Source organism: Mytilus californianus, unplaced genomic scaffold, assembly GCF_021869535.1.
Source record: "Mytilus californianus isolate M0D057914Y unplaced genomic scaffold, xbMytCali1.0.p SCAF_5, whole genome shotgun sequence".
NCBI classification, from domain to species: domain Eukaryota; kingdom Metazoa; phylum Mollusca; class Bivalvia; order Mytilida; family Mytilidae; genus Mytilus; species Mytilus californianus.
This window is the reverse complement of record NW_026262701.1, coordinates 101,432,063-101,450,440: the sequence shown is the minus strand read 5'-3', so window position 1 is coordinate 101,450,440 and position 18,378 is coordinate 101,432,063. Positions and strand designations below refer to the sequence as shown.

The 18,378-nt window shown below is 33.7% G+C and overlaps 1 protein-coding gene across 2 annotated transcripts in view; it reads right to left on the bottom strand.

Moving 5' to 3' along the window:
- LOC127702128 (ABC transporter G family member 20-like) overlaps nucleotides 1–17,926 on the bottom strand; it is a 39,237-nt gene extending 21,311 nt beyond the window's left edge. For both annotated transcript variants that reach the window (XM_052206213.1, XM_052206214.1), the window contains exons 1-9: nucleotides 17,785–17,926; nucleotides 12,938–13,097; nucleotides 12,540–12,694; nucleotides 11,902–12,009; nucleotides 7,189–7,288; nucleotides 6,728–6,802; nucleotides 4,398–4,478; nucleotides 3,935–4,034; nucleotides 197–311 (exon numbers count right to left, since the gene is read on the bottom strand). In XM_052206213.1, the coding sequence (XP_052062173.1) occupies nucleotides 197–311; nucleotides 3,935–4,034; nucleotides 4,398–4,478; nucleotides 6,728–6,802; nucleotides 7,189–7,288; nucleotides 11,902–12,009; nucleotides 12,540–12,694; nucleotides 12,938–13,097; nucleotides 17,785–17,915 (1,025 nt within the window). In that variant the 5' untranslated portion in view covers nucleotides 17,916–17,926. The remainder of the gene's footprint in view (nucleotides 1–196; nucleotides 312–3,934; nucleotides 4,035–4,397; nucleotides 4,479–6,727; nucleotides 6,803–7,188; nucleotides 7,289–11,901; nucleotides 12,010–12,539; nucleotides 12,695–12,937; nucleotides 13,098–17,784) is intronic.
- Between the last annotated feature and the right edge of the window lie 452 nt (nucleotides 17,927–18,378).

Sequence of the window (18,378 nt, the reverse complement as noted above, 5' to 3'; positions counted from 1 at the left end):
CACAAAATGTTAAAAAATGCGAACCAACTCATTTTTTCCCCATGTTTAAAAAAATCCATGGTATAGAAATTCAAACTTCTGTGGCCTAGATTTACCAAAAATTCTAAAACTTTTACAATTTTGAAACGCTTGTACTTGACTTCAATTTGAATACTTTAGAAACTGAAGTTATATATTGCCTATGAGTAATTCTTACCCTATATTTCTCTTCATTAATGTAAGATTTTTCACTGTTTGAGCAAATATATTTTTAAATGATGGACAACCACAACGACAATCAAACAGCTGAGTATTAGGAGGCATCATATCATCTGAAACAAAAAGTCATTCTATTTTGAATACGTGTCAAAAAATATGTTCCTTTTCTAATTATGTCCATGTACAGTTACTGATAGTAAGTAATTCTCAATAGTTTCATAATTGTAAATTAATGCTTGCATAAGAATCAATTTATATGGTGTTTTAAATTTCACCTTTTTTTAGTTACCTATGAGGAGCAGTAAGCAGATGATGCCCCCGCTTGCATATCATTTAGTTATAAAGGGACATAATTGAAGAATGGTAAAAGTGACGCTACCCAAATTTGAACTTGATCTGAGTTTTGTGGTAATAAGCCTTGTGTGTAAGATTCATAACATTTGATTGAGGCTAACTTAAGTAGAGAACAGAAACTAAAAATTCAGCAATTTTTTATTTGTAAACACGCATAACTCTAGAACGGTTGGGTATAAGTTTTATAACATTTGGTTGAGACAAACTAAAGTTAGAGAACAGAAACGAAAAATTCAACAATTTTTATGTTTATAAAGGGACATAACTCAAGAATGGTAAAAGTGTCGCCACTAAATTTCGTACTTAATCTGTATTATGTAGTAATAAGCATTGTGTATAAGTTTTATAACATTTGGTTGAAGCAAACTAAAGTTAGAAAACGGAAACAAAAAAATTGTACTTGATCTTAGTTTTGTGGTAATGAATATTGTGTATAGGTTTCATAATGTTTGGTTGGGGCAAACTTAAGTTACAGAATGGGGAACTAAAAATTTTTCAATCTTTCGATTTATAAAGGGGCATAATTCAATAATGGTTAAAGTGACACTACCCAAATTCAACTTGATCTGTGTTTTATCAGTAGAAGTCAAAATTAAACATTGCATTGTATAAAGCATTGATTGTAGTTGATTCAACTATAATCATGGACAAAGGAAGATAACTCCAATTTTAAAAATTACTTGATATTTAAAAGAAACTAAAAATGTGCAATTTTTCCATTTACTGTAAATTCAGAAATTATTGCGTGCATTTATTATTGCGATTCGCCGACCACCGGCAAAAATGCGAGGTTTTATTTTTGCGATTTGCCGACCTCAAAAAATTTTTTTTTAAGCTAAATATTATTGTAAGTCACAGATATTTACATTTTTTATTCGCAAAATGTTTATTTTAATCTATGGATCAAGTTACCTTCCGTATGTTTTCTGTGATTGAATACACAATTCTTATCTGATGTAACTTGTAAAGGGGATCTAGAAACTAAGTTCAATTACTAGTACTGTATTTGTTGTACATGCCTACTTTGGGGATCTAGAAACTTAATCGAACATTGACCATGTGCTGAAGATTAGTGTAGAGCGAGGCCCGGCTTGGGTAATTATAGGATATTTTTAGCTTCAAAGGAAAATAAATTAAAATATTAAAAGTCAATAATCACAATCACCTGGAGTAAATTAGGTTTGGCTTCCGAGTCCTTTTATGCATACAAGCGAAGTTGAGAAAAATAAGATTCATCATAAAGTGTTAGGCTTGTGGCACATTGTTACAAATAAATTTAATTACACATCTAATAAATCAGCGTTGATTAGCAAAGACTCATTTAGACATAAATAGGAATGATTTTTTTTAAACACCATTAAGGTTAAAAAAATGTCCATGTGGAAGTACGTCACAAAGAAACGCTCCCCTGACGACATCGTCTTGAGGTTGCCCGATCCTGATAACGCTATCAACAAAGATGCAGCTGATAAGATAAAAGCCGCTAACACTGAAATTGTCAACTCTCTTGCTACTGATGAGTCAACTACCAGCACAAAACGGGGGGTCAAGAGAAAAGCCAGCAACAACCACTACACACCAGAGACCCGTGCTAAAATAGCAAAATACGCCACTGAACATGGCAATGTTGCCGCTGCCCGCAAATTTAGCAAAGACCTCCAACTTGACATTAAAGAAAGTGCAGTACGAGCCATGAAAAAGAAATATCTTGTAAACTCAAAAGAATCTAAACACCAACCTGTCAATGCGTTGACACCAGAAAAACGTGGTAGGCCACTACTTCTTGGTGATTTAGACAAAGATATGCGATGTAGGAGCCCACATACGCAGCATCAGAGAAGCCGGTGGCATCGTAAACCAAGCTATCGTTATTGCAACAGCCCGTGGACTTGTCAGACACAAAAACCCCACACTACTCAGTGAAGCTGGTGGATCGATACATATCACCAAGACATGGGCCGTATCCTTCCTAAAAAGACTTGGGTACGTCAAGCGAAAAGGTACCAAAGCAGCCAGAAAACTGCCAGATGACTTTGAGCACCAAAAAAGTGAATTTCATCGCATTATCACCGAGACCGTTACCAAGTACAACGTGCCTCCACAACTGATCTTCAACTTTGACCAGACTGGGTTAAAGATCGTCCCTGTATCTAACTGGACATTAGAGATGGAGGGCTCAAAGCAAGTTGACATTATTGGTTTAGAAGATAAACGCGAGATTACAGGTTTACTAGGTAGCACATCAGATGGTTGTCTCTTACCACCTCAGATTTTATACCAAGGTAAAACAGACCAGTGTCACGCAAAATATCCGTTTCCCTCCGACTGGGACGTTTTCCACACAGAGAGCCACTGGAGTAACGAACAGAGTATGGTGCGTTACATTGAGACTGTCCTTGTGCCGTATACCGACAAAGTTAAAAAGGGTATAACTCTAGAACGGTTAAAGTGACGCCACCAAAATTCAAACTTGATCTGTGTTTTTTGGTAATAAGCATTGTGTATAAGTTTCATAACATTTGGTTGAGGCAAACTAAAGTTAGAGAAAGGAAACCAACTTTGGGACGTATGTACGGACGGATGTACGGACGGACATACGTACGTATGTACAGACGGACAAGGGTAAAACTTAATGCCCCCTCCGCTATGGCGGGGGCATAAAAAGTATGGTCAGAAAGTATATTTGACTAGCTTTGAATATGGCTGGATCACTGTATAAGTTTCATAACATTTGGTTGAGGCAAACTCTAGTTAGAGAACGGAAACCAATTTTGGGACGTACGTATGTACAGACGGACAAGGGTAAAACTTAATGCCCCCACCGCTATGGAGGGGGGGGGGGGGGGGGGGATAACCATAAAATTTAGATGCCAAAAATATTAATTCCTTTAAAAGATTTGGTTTAAATTAGCCTAAAATAAAGAGATGTGGTATGATTGCCAATGAGACAACTATCCACCAAAGTTCAAATGAAGTGGATGTAAGCAATTATAGGCAACCATACAGCCTTCAACAATGAAAAAATCCCACACCGTATAGTGGGCTATAAAAGGCCCCGATATGAACATTATGAAACAATTCAATAGAGAAAACAGTTTAATTTATAACAAAACAATTTACGAAAAACAAATATGACAGACATGAACCAACGACAATAAATGAACTACAGGCTCCTGACTTGGGAGAGGCACATAAAGAATGTAGTCGGGTTAAGCATTTTTGTATGTTCTCAACCATCTCCTAACCTGGGACAGTGGTGTTACTACACAACATAAGACTATTTTTTCTTAATATTTCCCAAAGATTCTTTTGAGAGTTAAAATTGTCTGCTAGCAGTGCTATTGGTTGACTGTAACCCCCATATGCGATTAAAAAAACTTACAATCATTTGAATTTCCACTGACACCAATTAATGGAGTTGTCTCATTCACAACAGTACGCTTATCAGCTGATATTCTTTTCTTCTGACTATTCAATATTGCCTGAAATTAAAACAGGTCTTAATACAAAGTCTATTAGTAATTTTTATAGCATTTAATGACAATGTCTAAGTTCCACACATGGGAAACCTCAGAAAAAGTATTAAATCTGTCCAAAATAGGAGGTGCACATCTTCAATCTGTGTGCAATCAATAGTCTAGGTTGGAATAATGTTGTTGGAAAACTGTTGGAGCTATGCTTGATACAATTTATTTACCCCCTTTATGTTTTTAAAGACAAACAGGAGGAATGATGAACAGACGGACAAAAAAAAGAACTTACTAGACCTGATCTCGCCTCTAGGAAGCTAGGCAAAATCCCACATTACAAGTCAGTCAAGATTACTTTAGTAAAATAGTACTCACATTCCTTGAAAAATTACAGTTTAATATCTCTTCATCAGGTTGATCATCATGACACAATTTTAAGAATACAGTCTCTAGACTCTGCAAAATAAAAACAAAATTAAATAAGGAAAAAAGACTTATTGTGCTAGGCATACCACACTTGTAATTCAAAGTCTCTCTAAAAAAAAGAAGTTGCACTGGCAGATCTGAAAAGAACATACATGTTACAACTCATCACTGTTGAGCTACTGAACAATTATGAAGTCATTATATTCAATAGTATTGGAGAAATGTTTGATGAAAAATTGGAAGTTCATTCAAAATATTGAAAAATTCAAGCTGTCAAGTTGTTGACCCAATAGGAAGTCATTGTTTCATAGTTTTGAGAAAAATATAATTAAACACTTGTTGGAAGAATGGAGAGATAAACATAATAAAACACTTGTTGGAAAAATGGAGAGACAAATATAATAAAACACTAGTTGAAAGAATGGACATACAAACAGACAAGGTGATTGCAATAAAGACCCCATTCATAGAGTGAGGGATAATAATAACTTACATAGATAACAACAACTCTCACTGTATAGATACCTCACATACAAATAAACATGTCAAATCTATGCTATCTAACTATAACCATGACAATAACCTTAATATATTAATTTTTGTGAAATCTAATTCTTGCAAAGTAACAAGTGCTTTACTAATACTTGCACAACTAGAACAAAAATAATGCAAATTAAAACTGTTAAAAACATGAGAAAACAAGGACTAAATCAACAAAGTAGAAAATTTTGAAAACTAATTGCATGAAATAGGCTTGAAAGGACAACCTTCTCCCTCCCTCTATAAAAAAATGTACCCAGGAAAATAAGTACATATGGTCAACAGTACCACAGTTTTGTTTACACGACATGTCCCTATTTATCCATTTTCATTTGTAAACTAATTTTTGCTCTTTACATGACAGCAAATAGAAATAAGCTGTTATCACAGAGATATGTCTCGCCTTATTGTAATTTTGATAATGCAAATGTTGAAATTAAAATAGCAATACTTTAACATGTAAGTTATGCAAATATTCAAAGTCGATGAACCATGACTGAAGGTACATGGCTAAACAATCTCCATGGAATGAGATGTGCCAATGCTAAAACAACTGCATACTAAATGCCATTGACTTATTATAAGTCGTTCCCTTTAAACAAACCTAAACACAAACATTAACTTGTAAACTATGTAAAAGTTTCAAAGTCAATGAACCATGATCAGGGCTGGGGCTATATAAACTCCATGGAAACGATCCTTGCAAATGCCAATACATTTGCATACCAAATATCATTGACTTAACATTAGCAGTTCATCTTAAACTTATCTAATCACTAACTAATACATGTAAACTAAGCAAAAGTTTCAAAGTCAATAGATCATGACTGAGGGGGCGGGGCCAAATATTCTCCATGGAAATGAGATGTGCTAATGCTTATACAACTGAACACCAATTAACATTGGCCTACCACTAATGGTTCCCCTTGAACTGACCTAATTACAAACTAATACATGTTAACTTAGCAAAATTTTCAAAGTCTACAGACCATGACTAAGGGGGCGGAGCCAAATAATCTCCATGGAAATGAGATATGCCAATGCTTATACAACTGCATACCAAATATCATTGACCTACCACTAGTGGTTCCCCATAAATTGACCTAATCACAAACTAATACATGTAAACTATGAAAAGTTTCAAAGTCAATAGACCTTGACTGAGGGGGCGGGGCCAAATAATCTCCATGGTAATGAGATGTGCCAATGCTAATACAACTGCATACCAAATATCATTGACCTACCATTAGTGGTTCACCATGAACTAGACCTAATCACAAACTAATACATTGTTGACACCGCTGCTGCCATCGCCTCTGCCATCCCCGCCGGAAACAGCATATCTATGTCTCGCTTTTTGACTCCGTCAAGGCGAGACAAAAATTACTATTTCTATATTACTCTATATGATTCATATCCAACCTGTGTATTTAGATGTTTCCATTTTTATTATTCAAACAAATAATTAATTGAAACTACCTGTTTATTCAACAATTCAGTGAAAATTATACTCAATAACAATCAAACAAAAAATATTGATAAAAATTATTTCATTGTGTAAAAAATTTTGTCTTAGACTAAACATTCAATTTTCTGTGAATTTACACTGAAAATTAATTTATATCACCTTTTGCATGACAATTACAAAAATATGTATAGAAATTATTTCAATGATTTTTCAATATATGTAAAAACATATGTACCAGGATCTTTCAGGTATAGTAACAGGTTAATCTTACATTGATTTTAAATGCATCCACCAGTTTCTGTGGATTGTCCTCAGCCAATAATTTACCATTTCTCATTAAGCCTACCTAGAAATAGAAATAAAACTACAATAGCTGTGCTTGATAATCAGGAATACACAAGGCACATACTATGAAATACACAAATACACAAAACAGGGTAAATACTAATGAAAACACAACACTTTTGTAAAATTAGCAGAAAATGGGTTTTAATGAATTTCACATTTTTCTAGACTCGTAGGCTATCTTATCTTATGTTGCCACGAAAAAAATAGCCTGAATTACATTTATATTTGTGTGTATTGCTAAAATGCAGTGATTTCATTCTAAAACAAAAGAGTTGTGGGTGTGATATAGGTGTATGCAAAATTTATCTAAGGAGTGTTATATCAAACTGAAAATGACCATTATGGAGGAATTAGATTTTAGCAACAGCATTAATATAAACATACCATATTTGCTTGTCGTGCCTCCTCAATGTAATGTGTTGTTATAATTATTGTTGTTTCATGTTCACTGTCTTTGGAAATATTGATTAAATGTTCCCATATTCTAAAACAGAACAGATATTTTGTTATTGTTAATAAGCAATCTTTAATTTCTCTTAATCAATTATGATTGAAAAATGCCCAAATATACTTTGAAAAAACTGCAATTTCTAATTTGTAGTTGTTCTAACTGCATGTAAGTAAACCTTTACACTAAGTTCACATTTATATTATATTTATAGTCACATTCATGGGATTAATAAATATACAAACATCAAACTTAAATCTGGTTTACAAATTCACATTTTCAACAAATGGTCTTAAATAGCTTAGTATAAAGTGCTTTGATTCTGGTTTCACAATATGTAAGTAAACTTAGGTCTTTATGACCTGGTAATTACTATAGATTAACTACCATACTCCCTCAGGTTTTGCTGAAAATAGTTCGACATGGATGTTCCAAAATATAACTTCCTGAACTTTTTGGTCTGGAACATACTTGATGGTTATACTAGAAACATGTGTTATGAGCATTGAGGTCAGTATTATATAGAGATTAATACATGGTCTTTTCCATATCGGCCCGGGTATCATCCCGAGACCCCCATATCAGCCCGAGACGTAGTCGAGGTGCTGATATGGGTTGAGGGATGATACCCGGGCCGATATGGAAAAGGCCATGTATTAATCTCTTTATCATATACTTCCGACAATAGTTTTATGTAAGGCAAATAAACAAATGAAATAACTAAAACAGTCAAAAACTTTTTAAAGAAGTTAAATCATGAATCCAACAAATACACTACAATTGTCCAACAATAGCATCACTACCTCCATATATATTATGGTACCATTTCCTATAGAGGCATTTTGAAACATTAAAAATTTGGAAGCATGGAGGAAGTATTTACAGTTTTATGATCATTATTACTACATGTTGTACTATATGAAATGATTCATAATTGTCAATGGCATTTGTTAGCAAGTACTAATTGTAAACTAGCATCATTTTGAAAATCTATATCATTGAATTTAGCCATGTTAACATCTGTTTTTCAATAACAGCTGGTTCTGTACAAACAGATTTACCACTGGATCCAATAAACCTTATCGCTATTTGTCCGCCATTACTGGACATCACAAAAGTTCCCGTAAAATTTTGACGTCATAATAGAAAATATCTGACGCCACAATGTAAAAGTAAACATACGATACCGGAAATACCGGAAGTAACTTGCATGAGAGCCACTGTTATGGGTTTTTTGCACGAGACGCCTCTGATATGGGTTATCAGCCCGGGTGGGAAATTATGGCTTGTGTACTTCCGTTCATTACACATATGCAAAAGCTATCATATTAATGCTAAGTATATGATAAATATTTATATTTTTATCTGAAGTTTTACTTATTTCAAACAGGCTACCATATTACACACCTAATCATGCAGAATCTCCTAGAAAGCCAACTTTCAAACTAAGCATGAATTTTGTTTCTATTTCATGGAAAAGAAAGAATTCAACACTTTGTATCTTTTTGGATTGATGCTAATGACATCATTTGTGCCTTTTATACATCGAGAAAATTATTCATGTAAATACAATTTCCTATCCAATGTATCTCAAAAGGACGTTTTATTAATTAGATTTTATAAACAATCAAAATAATACTCACGCATGCATGTCAAATAAAATGCTTCGCTGGGGCGCAGCTTGATACGACCACAGAGGTCGAACCCTGACCAGTTGGGGCAAGTATGGACACAACATTCAAGCTTGATACAGCTCTGAATTTGGATTGTTATTAAATATTTGACACAGCATAGGTTTCTGACACAGAAAGAATGTGGTCTAAGAACTTGAATTTTTTTAATTTACCTATTATGGTCCAATGTCCAAAATCAAAATACATGGTTAGATTCAGCATATCAAAGAACACCATATATTCAATTTTTGTTAAAATCAAACAAAGTTTAATTTTGGACCCCAACTTGGACAAACTTGAAAACTGGGCCCATAATCAAAAATCTAAACACATGTTTAGATTCAGCATATCAAAGAACCCCAAGAATTCAATTTTTGCTAAAATCAAACTAAGTTTAATTTTGGACCCTTTGGACCTTAATGTAGACCAATTTAAAAAACGGGACTTAAAATTAAAAATCTAAATACACGGTTAGATTTGGAATATCAAAGAACCCCAATAATTCAATTTTTGATGAAATCAAACAAAGTTTAATTTTGGACCCTTTTGACCTCAATATGAACCAATTTGATAGCGGGGCCCACAAATAAAAATTCTAAATTCATGGTTAGATTCAGCATATCAAAGAACCCCATATATTCAATTTTTGTTGAAATCAAAAAAAGTTTAATTTTGGACCCCAACTTGGACCAACTTGAAAACTGGGCCCATAATCAAAAATCTAAATACATGTTTAGATTCAGCATATCAAAGAACCCCAAGAATTCAATTTTTGTTAAAATCAAACTAAGTTTAATTTTGGACCCTTTGGACCTCAATGAAGACCAATTTAAAAAACGGGACCCAAATTAAAAATCTAAAAACACGGTTAGATTTGGCATATCAAAGAACCCCAATAATTCAATTTTCGATGAAATCAAACAAAGTTTAATTTTGGACCCTTTTGACCTCAATATGAACCAATTTGATAGCGGGGCCTACAAATAAAAAATCTAAATACATGGTTAGATTCAGCATATCAAAGAACATCATATATTCAATTTTTGTTGAAATCATACAAAGTTTAATTTTGGACCCCAATTTGGACCAACTTGAAAACTGGGCCCATAATCAAAAATCTAAATACATGTTTAGATTCAGCATATCAAAGAACCCCATATATTCAATTTTTGTTGAAATCAAACAAAGTTTAAATACTGGCCCCTATCTTGGACCAACTTGAAAACTGGGCCCATAATCAAAAATCTAAACACATGTTTAGATTCAGCAAATCAAAGAACCCCAAGAATTCAATTTTTGTTAAAATCAAACTAAGTTTAATTTTGGACCCTTTGGACCTCAATGTAGACCAATTTAAAAAACAGGACCCAAAATTAAGAACCTAAATACACGGTTAGATTTGGAATATCAAAGAACCCCAATAATTCAATTTTTGATGAAATCAAACAAAGTTTAATTTTGGACCCTTTTGACCTCAATATGAACCAATTAGATAACGGGGTCCACAAATAAAAAATCTAAATACATGGTTAGATTCAGCATATCAAAGAACCCCATATATTCAATTTTTGTTGAAATCAAACAAAGTTTAATTTTGGACCCCAATTTGGACCAACTTGAAAACTGGGCCAAAAATCAAAAATCTAAATACATGTTTAGATTCAGCATATCAAAGAACCTCATATATTCAATTTTTGCTAAAATCAAACAAAGTTTAATTTTGGACCCTTTGGACATTAATGTAGACCAATTTGAAAACTGGACCCAAAATTAAAAATCTAAATACACTGTTAGATTCGGCATAACAAATAAATAAATGTGATCAAAGATTTTACAAATCTAATGCGCCATACTGTGCAATTAAAGATTACTTCTTGAAATTTTTCAATATTTGAAATTTGAACAAAAAATAATATTTGAAGAATAATTCTTTTAAATTTCTGAAATCTGAAATGAGAAAAAATTGGCCCCCCACAATTTCTTTTTATCCCCCCCCCCCCCCTTTTTCCCCCAAAAAAATTCTTTCCCTCAAGATATGGTCATAATCTCAATTCAAATTTCCAATGGAGTTGGCAACCATAATTACCCATTTAAATTTACCATAGTGCTAACTTAATCTATTTTATAATAGAATTAATAAAAATATAGTGTCAAATCTTTCATATGGATTTTTTTGTAAAAAAAAAAGATGAAAACATTTGCAGATATTTTTACTGGTCTTCCTTTATAAATATGCATTTCTTTAAACATAATTTAAAAGCAGACTAAGGGAAGTAACCAAAACGTTGTATTTGGATTACCTCCCTTACACTGTTTTAGATAATCTTTATTGTTCATTAACCATTACTTTATACATAATTTAAAAGCAGTGTAAGGGAGATAATTTCAATGATGTATTTGATTTATCTCCCTTACACTGCTTTAAATTATGTTTTGTACTAAAGTATTTGTCCATTAACCAGGACAACCTTGTTTTTCCCCCTTTTTTGCCCCTAATTCCTAAACGGTTTGAGCCATAACCCCCCAAAGCAAATCCTAACCATCCCTTTGTGGTATGGAAACTTGTAGTATAATTTCAGAGAGATCCATACACCGTTCCACAGTTATTGTCTGGAAACTAGAAAATGCTCACTTTTGGCCCCTTTTTGGCCCCTAATTCCTTAACTGTTGGTACCATAACCCCCAAAATCAATCCCAACCTTCCTTTTGTGGTATTTAACCTTATGGTCAAATTTCAAAAAGATCCATTCACTTAAACTAAAGTTAGAGTGCGAAAACCAATATGTATTCGGACGACGACGCCGGACGACGACGACGACGACGCCAACGTCATACCAATATACGACCACAAAATTTTTTTGCGGTCGTATAAAAACCATTGCAAATGACGCATGAACTTAAAAAAAAAGCAATGATATATAAAGTTTTAGAGGTCAACATATGGTTTTAAAAGTATATATATAAAACAATTCAAACCTTTCTCTAAGAAGTGGGTCAACACCCACAGTGGGTTCATCTAAAATCAGGAGTTCTGGTTCTTGTAATAAAGCAACTGCAAATGATACTCTTCTCATCTGGCCACCACTGTAAATAACAAAGCATTTATACTGTAAACTCAGAAATTATTGCAAGCTTTTTAATACTATTGCAAAGATTGGGATCAGACAGGCTTTGCAAAAATAAAAACTCACACTTTAAATGTTGATAACATTATTTGTATGTAATATTTCCTGAAATCACAATAACAAACTTGCTATTTTGTTCATTGTTCAACAATTGTTATAATAAATCTACACACAAATTTCTGAATTAACAGTACAGGATTATGATGTTGTATACTGATTCCAAGTATTTAACCCTGTCAAATACTTTAAGATTTGATGTACTACTTTAGAAAAAAGCCCATGCCCCCTCCAAAGGGAGTAAAAAGAAACCATACACATTTACAAAAGGGCTGCACAACCTATACAACAATACATTGAAATAATCTTCGGGATTCTGTGAGAAGCATGATTTTTAATATAAAATATCACAAAATAGCACAAAGTGGAAAAATGTAGTTGATAATTTGGAACTTAGGAGGAAGAATACAGACTACAATACATTATTCATACCTGAGAGTATTGATTAGTCTGTTCTGTTTTGGCAGTGATAAAAAATTCAGTAGAAATTCTGTTCTTTTCTGTATATGTACTTTACACATACCATGGATATACCCAAAGTACTTCAACGTTTCACCGATAGTCAAGTCATTAAACAGTGCTGTCTCCTGAAATATGATAAAAAAATGATTGATGAATCAATGAGAACTGACATCAGTCTCTTATATTTTTCCTACACATGTATATGTTATCATGCTCTAAATACACAATTCTATTAATAGAACTCAGTTTTTGATTCATAAAAATCTAGAGGTTCTAATAAGCCTGTATTGTTCCAATTGGCAAAAATTAAGCCTCTATATCAAAACTTTTAAATAAAAAGAAAACTGATTGTTTATAAACAGATTTACCTGTGGCATATAGCCAACAAGACTTCCTGGAACTCCATGTCCTGGTGCACCAGGTCTGTTGCCGAGGACAACCATATGACCTCCATCCAAATGCAATTTACCTAGAATGCATCGAAGCAATGTAGTTTTACCACAACCACTTGGACCTAGCAAGCCATATCTAAAAAGAAGATGCATTTTACATTTCAAAAGTTTTAAAACTTGAAAAAAGTATTCATTTATGAATCATTATCTATTTATTTACCATAAAACTATGATTTTTTATCAATTTACTTTACAAATGTTATTACTGATGGAAATATGACTTTTACAGAGCTAGATACACTTAAACCTTTGTACACTGACTGAATGTAGGATTAGAAAAGCCAAATCAGAATTACTAATTGTTTCCCCTTTAAAGATGTTCCTCCAACTACTAGCTCTTATATACAAAAACTGCAATTGTTTTTTTTTCTTTCAAATATCATAAGTCGAAGAGAAACTGACAACATCATGGCATAAAACAATAAAATGCTTCCCTGAGTGTAGCCTGATACGACCGCAGAGGTCAAACCCTGAACAGTTGGGGCAAATTTGAATATAATATTCAAGCTTGATATTGTCTGAATTTTGATTGTGATCAAATTTTTCACATAATATAGGTTTCTGACACAAAATAAATGTGGTAAAAGATCTATTGCGCAATACTGTGCAATTGAAGATTACTTTTTGAAACTTTTACAAAATTTGAAATTTGAAAATTTTTGAAAAAAATATGAATTCCTTAAAAAAATTGGAAACCCCCTCCTCCCCCTCGACTTTTGGAATCCCCCCTTGGAGCATTACCCCAAGACTCGATTCCAATTCTTTCCTTTGTAGTATGGATCCCCCCTTGGAGCATTACCCCAAGACTCGATCCAATTCTTTCCTTTGTAGTATGGAATGGAACCTTGTAGTACAATTTCAGAGAGATCCATACACATCTAACACAAGTTATTGTTTTGAAACTAGAATAATGCATGTTTTTGGCCCCTTATTCCTACATGTTTGAGGCAATTACCCCCAAACTCAATCCCAGCCTTCCCTTTGTGATATTATAAGTTATCTACGTTCATATCCGTAGATATGGATATTTTAACACCCTGATTATCCCAGTACACCCTGAGGCGAAGCCGAAGGGTGTACAGGGTACTGAAGGGTGTTAAAATATCCATATCTACGGATATGAACGTAGATAACGAATTTATCCCCCGTTCTTAGTCCAAATCTGTCGATTTTTAGAGAAATTCGACCATAAAGTGTAACGTGAAAGCAACGTTTTTTTCATTTTCTAAAAATCTTTTATTGAAATTTTGGAATTTGACATATCTTTTACGGGGTGTAGGGTACTACCTTTGGTAGAAAGGTAGTACAGAGAAACTGGAGTGGGTCGAATTTGGCGCTCAATGTTGTGAGAGTTACATCAAAGACGGTGTGACGCCAACGTGGGACATTTGCATAGCTAGGTCAGTAGTCCCATTCATAGACAATGTGGCAGCCAAGTGATGCATTTACTAAAATGGGTGCAAATGATCAACAAAATAAGACAACATCGTTAGTTACAGACATCATGAATAATCTACAGAATTCTATATTTCACAAAGAACAACCATGGAACTAAGGAAAAAGTGCGTGACGTCCCCCGGGGTAATGGATAGCAACGTCCGGGTATATGGGTTAGCAACACCCAGCGGCTATGGGTTTTGTAACAACGTGCGTTATCCAATCAAAATCCTAGAAATATACTTAGACGGTGATAAGGAACCTTATGGTACAATATCAGAGAGATCCATAAACTTACACACAAGTTATTGTCAGGAAACTACAAAAATTGTTGTTTTTGGCCCCTTTTAGGCCCTTATTTCCTAAACTGTTTGCCCCATAACCCCTAATATGAATCCCAACCTTCTACTTGTGGTATTAAACATTGTTGTACAATTTCAGAGCAATAGAAATACTTATTCACAAGTTATTATCCTGTAACTAGAAAAATGTTTGTTTTGGGCCCCTTTTGGGCCCCTAATTCCTAAACGGTTGGAACCATCATCCCCAAAATCAATCCCAACTTTTCTTTTCTGGTATTGAACCTTCTTAAAAAATTTCATAGAGATCCATTCACTTAAACTAAAGTTATTGTCCGGAAACCAATGTGTCTTTGGACGACGTAGACGACGCAGATGGGGCAATATGCACAATTGTTTCTCTATAGGCGGTAATGGTAACGTTTTCTTCTGTAGCTCAGTCCATATCGTAAACTTGGATATGTGTGATGGCTCGTTTCGAAGCTGAGACATTTTCACATATGTGGTTAAATTTTCGGGGTACGAAGTGTGATTCATTTTTCCGTAAATTAGCATACCCCGAAAATCTTTTCGCGATGTGGCTCTTCATGGTAAAAAGTCCCTTTTTTCACACAATAATTTCTTTGAAAATTTAAAACTTTGAATACATATAATAACTCCATAGTTTTTACACATTTATTCTATGGTCCTATACTTTCCAGATCAACACAAATGGTTAAGCTCAGTCACTTGTTAAAAATAGAAACATGTCCAATATCACTACACAGAGATTTTTTGTTAACACACAACTTTTGTGTTCCTCAATTGGAGGCGCATTAGGGATATTGACCCATCTGCATTTATACACTTCAAGAAAGCAAAGTTCTAATTAAATTGGTTATGATTTAATTTCATAATTTTAACAACAATCCTGTCCTCTTATGTGATATTTATTACCAAATTTGTTTCTAACATGAGCAACAGGACAAATGCCACAAGTGAAGCATAATCTACTTACCCTTTGGGAGCACCTGGGATCACCCCTGTTTTTTGGCTGGATTTCTGTTGCTCATTCTCTAATTTTTGTCTCGTCTTGACGGAGTCAAAAAGCGAGACATAGGTATGCTGTTTCTGGCGCAGGCATCAACAATGTATTAGTTTGTGATTAAGTCTAGTTTATGGTGAACCACAAGTGGTAGGTAAATGATATTTGATATGCAGTTGTATTAGCATTGGCATATCTCATTTCCATGGAGATTATTTTTGCTCCGCTCCCTTAGTCATGGTCTATTGACTTTGAAAATTTTGCTTAGTTTACATGTATTAGTTTGTGATTAGGTCAGTTCAAGGGGAACCATTAGTGGTAGGCCAATGTTAATTGGTATTCAGTTGTTTAAGCATTAGCACATCTCATTTCCATGGAGAATATTTGTCCCCCTCCTCAGTCATGGTCTATTGACTTTGAAACTTTTGCTTAGTTTACATGTATTAGATTGTGATTAGATAAGTTTAAGATGAACAGCTTATGTTAAGTAAATGATAATTGGTATGCAAATTTATTGGCATTTGCAAGTATCGTTTCCATGGAGATTATATAGCCCCACCCCCTCATCATGGTTCATTGACTTTGAAACTTTTACATAGTTTACAAATTAATGTTTGTGTTGAGGTTTGTTAAAAGGGAACGACTTATAATAAGTCAATGGTATTTGGTATGCAGTTGTATTAACATTGGCACATCTCATTTCCATGGAGATTGTTTAGCCATTATACCTTCAGTCATGGTTCATCGACTTTGAATATTTGCATAACCATGTTAAAGTATTGCTATTTTAATTTCAACATTTGCATTATGAAAATTACAAAAAGGCGAGACATATCACTGTGATAACAGTTTATTAATATTTTGCCTAACTTTTTGTCTTTTAATAGTTTTTATAATACCGCAAAAAAAAATTTGGATCGTATAATGGTATGATGTCTTTGTCATCTGGGTCAATATCCCTTATGTGCCTCCAATTGAGGAACACAAAAGTTGTGTGTAAACAAAAAATCTCTGTGTAGTGATATTGGACATGTTTCTATTTTTAACAAGTGACTGAGCTTAACCATTTGTGTTGATCTGGAAAGTATAGGACCATAGAATAAATGTGTAAAAACTATGGAGTTATTATATGTATTCAAAGTATTAAATTTTCAAAGAAATTATTGTGTGAAAAAAGGGACTTTTTACCATGAAGAACCGCATCACGAAAAGATTTTCGGGGTATGCTAATTTACGGAAAAATGAATCACACTTCGTACCCCGAAAATTTAACCACATATGTGAAAATGTCTCAGCTTCGAAACCAACCATCATACATATCCAAGTTTACGATATGGACTGAGCTACAGAAGAAAACGTTACCATTACCGCATATGGAGAAACAATTGCACATAATGCCCCAAGATAATGAGAAAAGGATCATATCTTGAATCAGGCAACTATATTTCTCACAAAGCTTGAAGATAGCTTTATCTTTATAATTCAAATTCTAAATACATATTTCAGATATGCAAAAAGGGAATAGTATAAAACAACTTCATGATATATTATCATGTACTTCTGTGCAACAGTATTCTTTTGTGTTTCTATTTCTATAACATGATTTAAACAGGTAATTCACAAAGTTTACTTTGTTACATTTCAAAATGTTCTGATCAAAACAACGAAGGCAATGATAAAAGAGTGATGACTTTTTCTCATTGTTGAAGGCCGTATGGTTGCCTAATATTGCTTACATCCACTTCATTTAAACTTTAATGGATAGTTGTCTCATTGGTAATCATACCACATCTCCTTATTTTTATATTCACAAACCCACATAATTTCATTAAGATAATGAATGACCTCACTTCACTACAACTGACCTCCCTACCCTACGATGAGATGACCTCCCTCCACCATTGTACACTTCAATGGTACTGAGGACTCTCTTAATTATCCCTAATATTTCGCACAGGAAGCTGAGGAATACTGGATCTTAAATAAAATATTAATAGTCATACATGCATCCACGCTGAACTGTTATATCTAAGTTCTGGAGGACTTGAAATTTTTTCTTTCCACTTCCATAATTCTTTACAATCGATCTCCCCCACACAGCATACTCTTGTCTGGCATGAGGTTCCGTTGGCATTCTACAGTAGAGAAAAAACACCATTTTATCTCATATTTATATATGTGTAAAATCATGAATACTCTACTTTAACCAGTCATTATAATACAAGAGCGCACACGCTGAAATGTCTCGCCTTCTTTACTAACCATTGATTTTATGTTGATAGTCCTAAATATAAAGCTTTACTACAAGTAACACATAAACTTAACATGATCCAAGAAAATGAGGACATGGTCAGATAAACCAAACAAGAAATACATGTACACCTTACAATCATTCAATAAACCAAACATAGTTGACCTATTGCTTATAGTTTCCAAGAAACAGTCTTAACCAAGAAAACTTAACATTGACCAATGAACCATGAAAATGAGGTCAAGGTCAGATGAACCTTGCCAGACAGACATGTACACCTTACAATCAATTTATGCATTAAATATAGTTGACCTATTGCTTATAGTATCAAAGAAACAAACTTAAC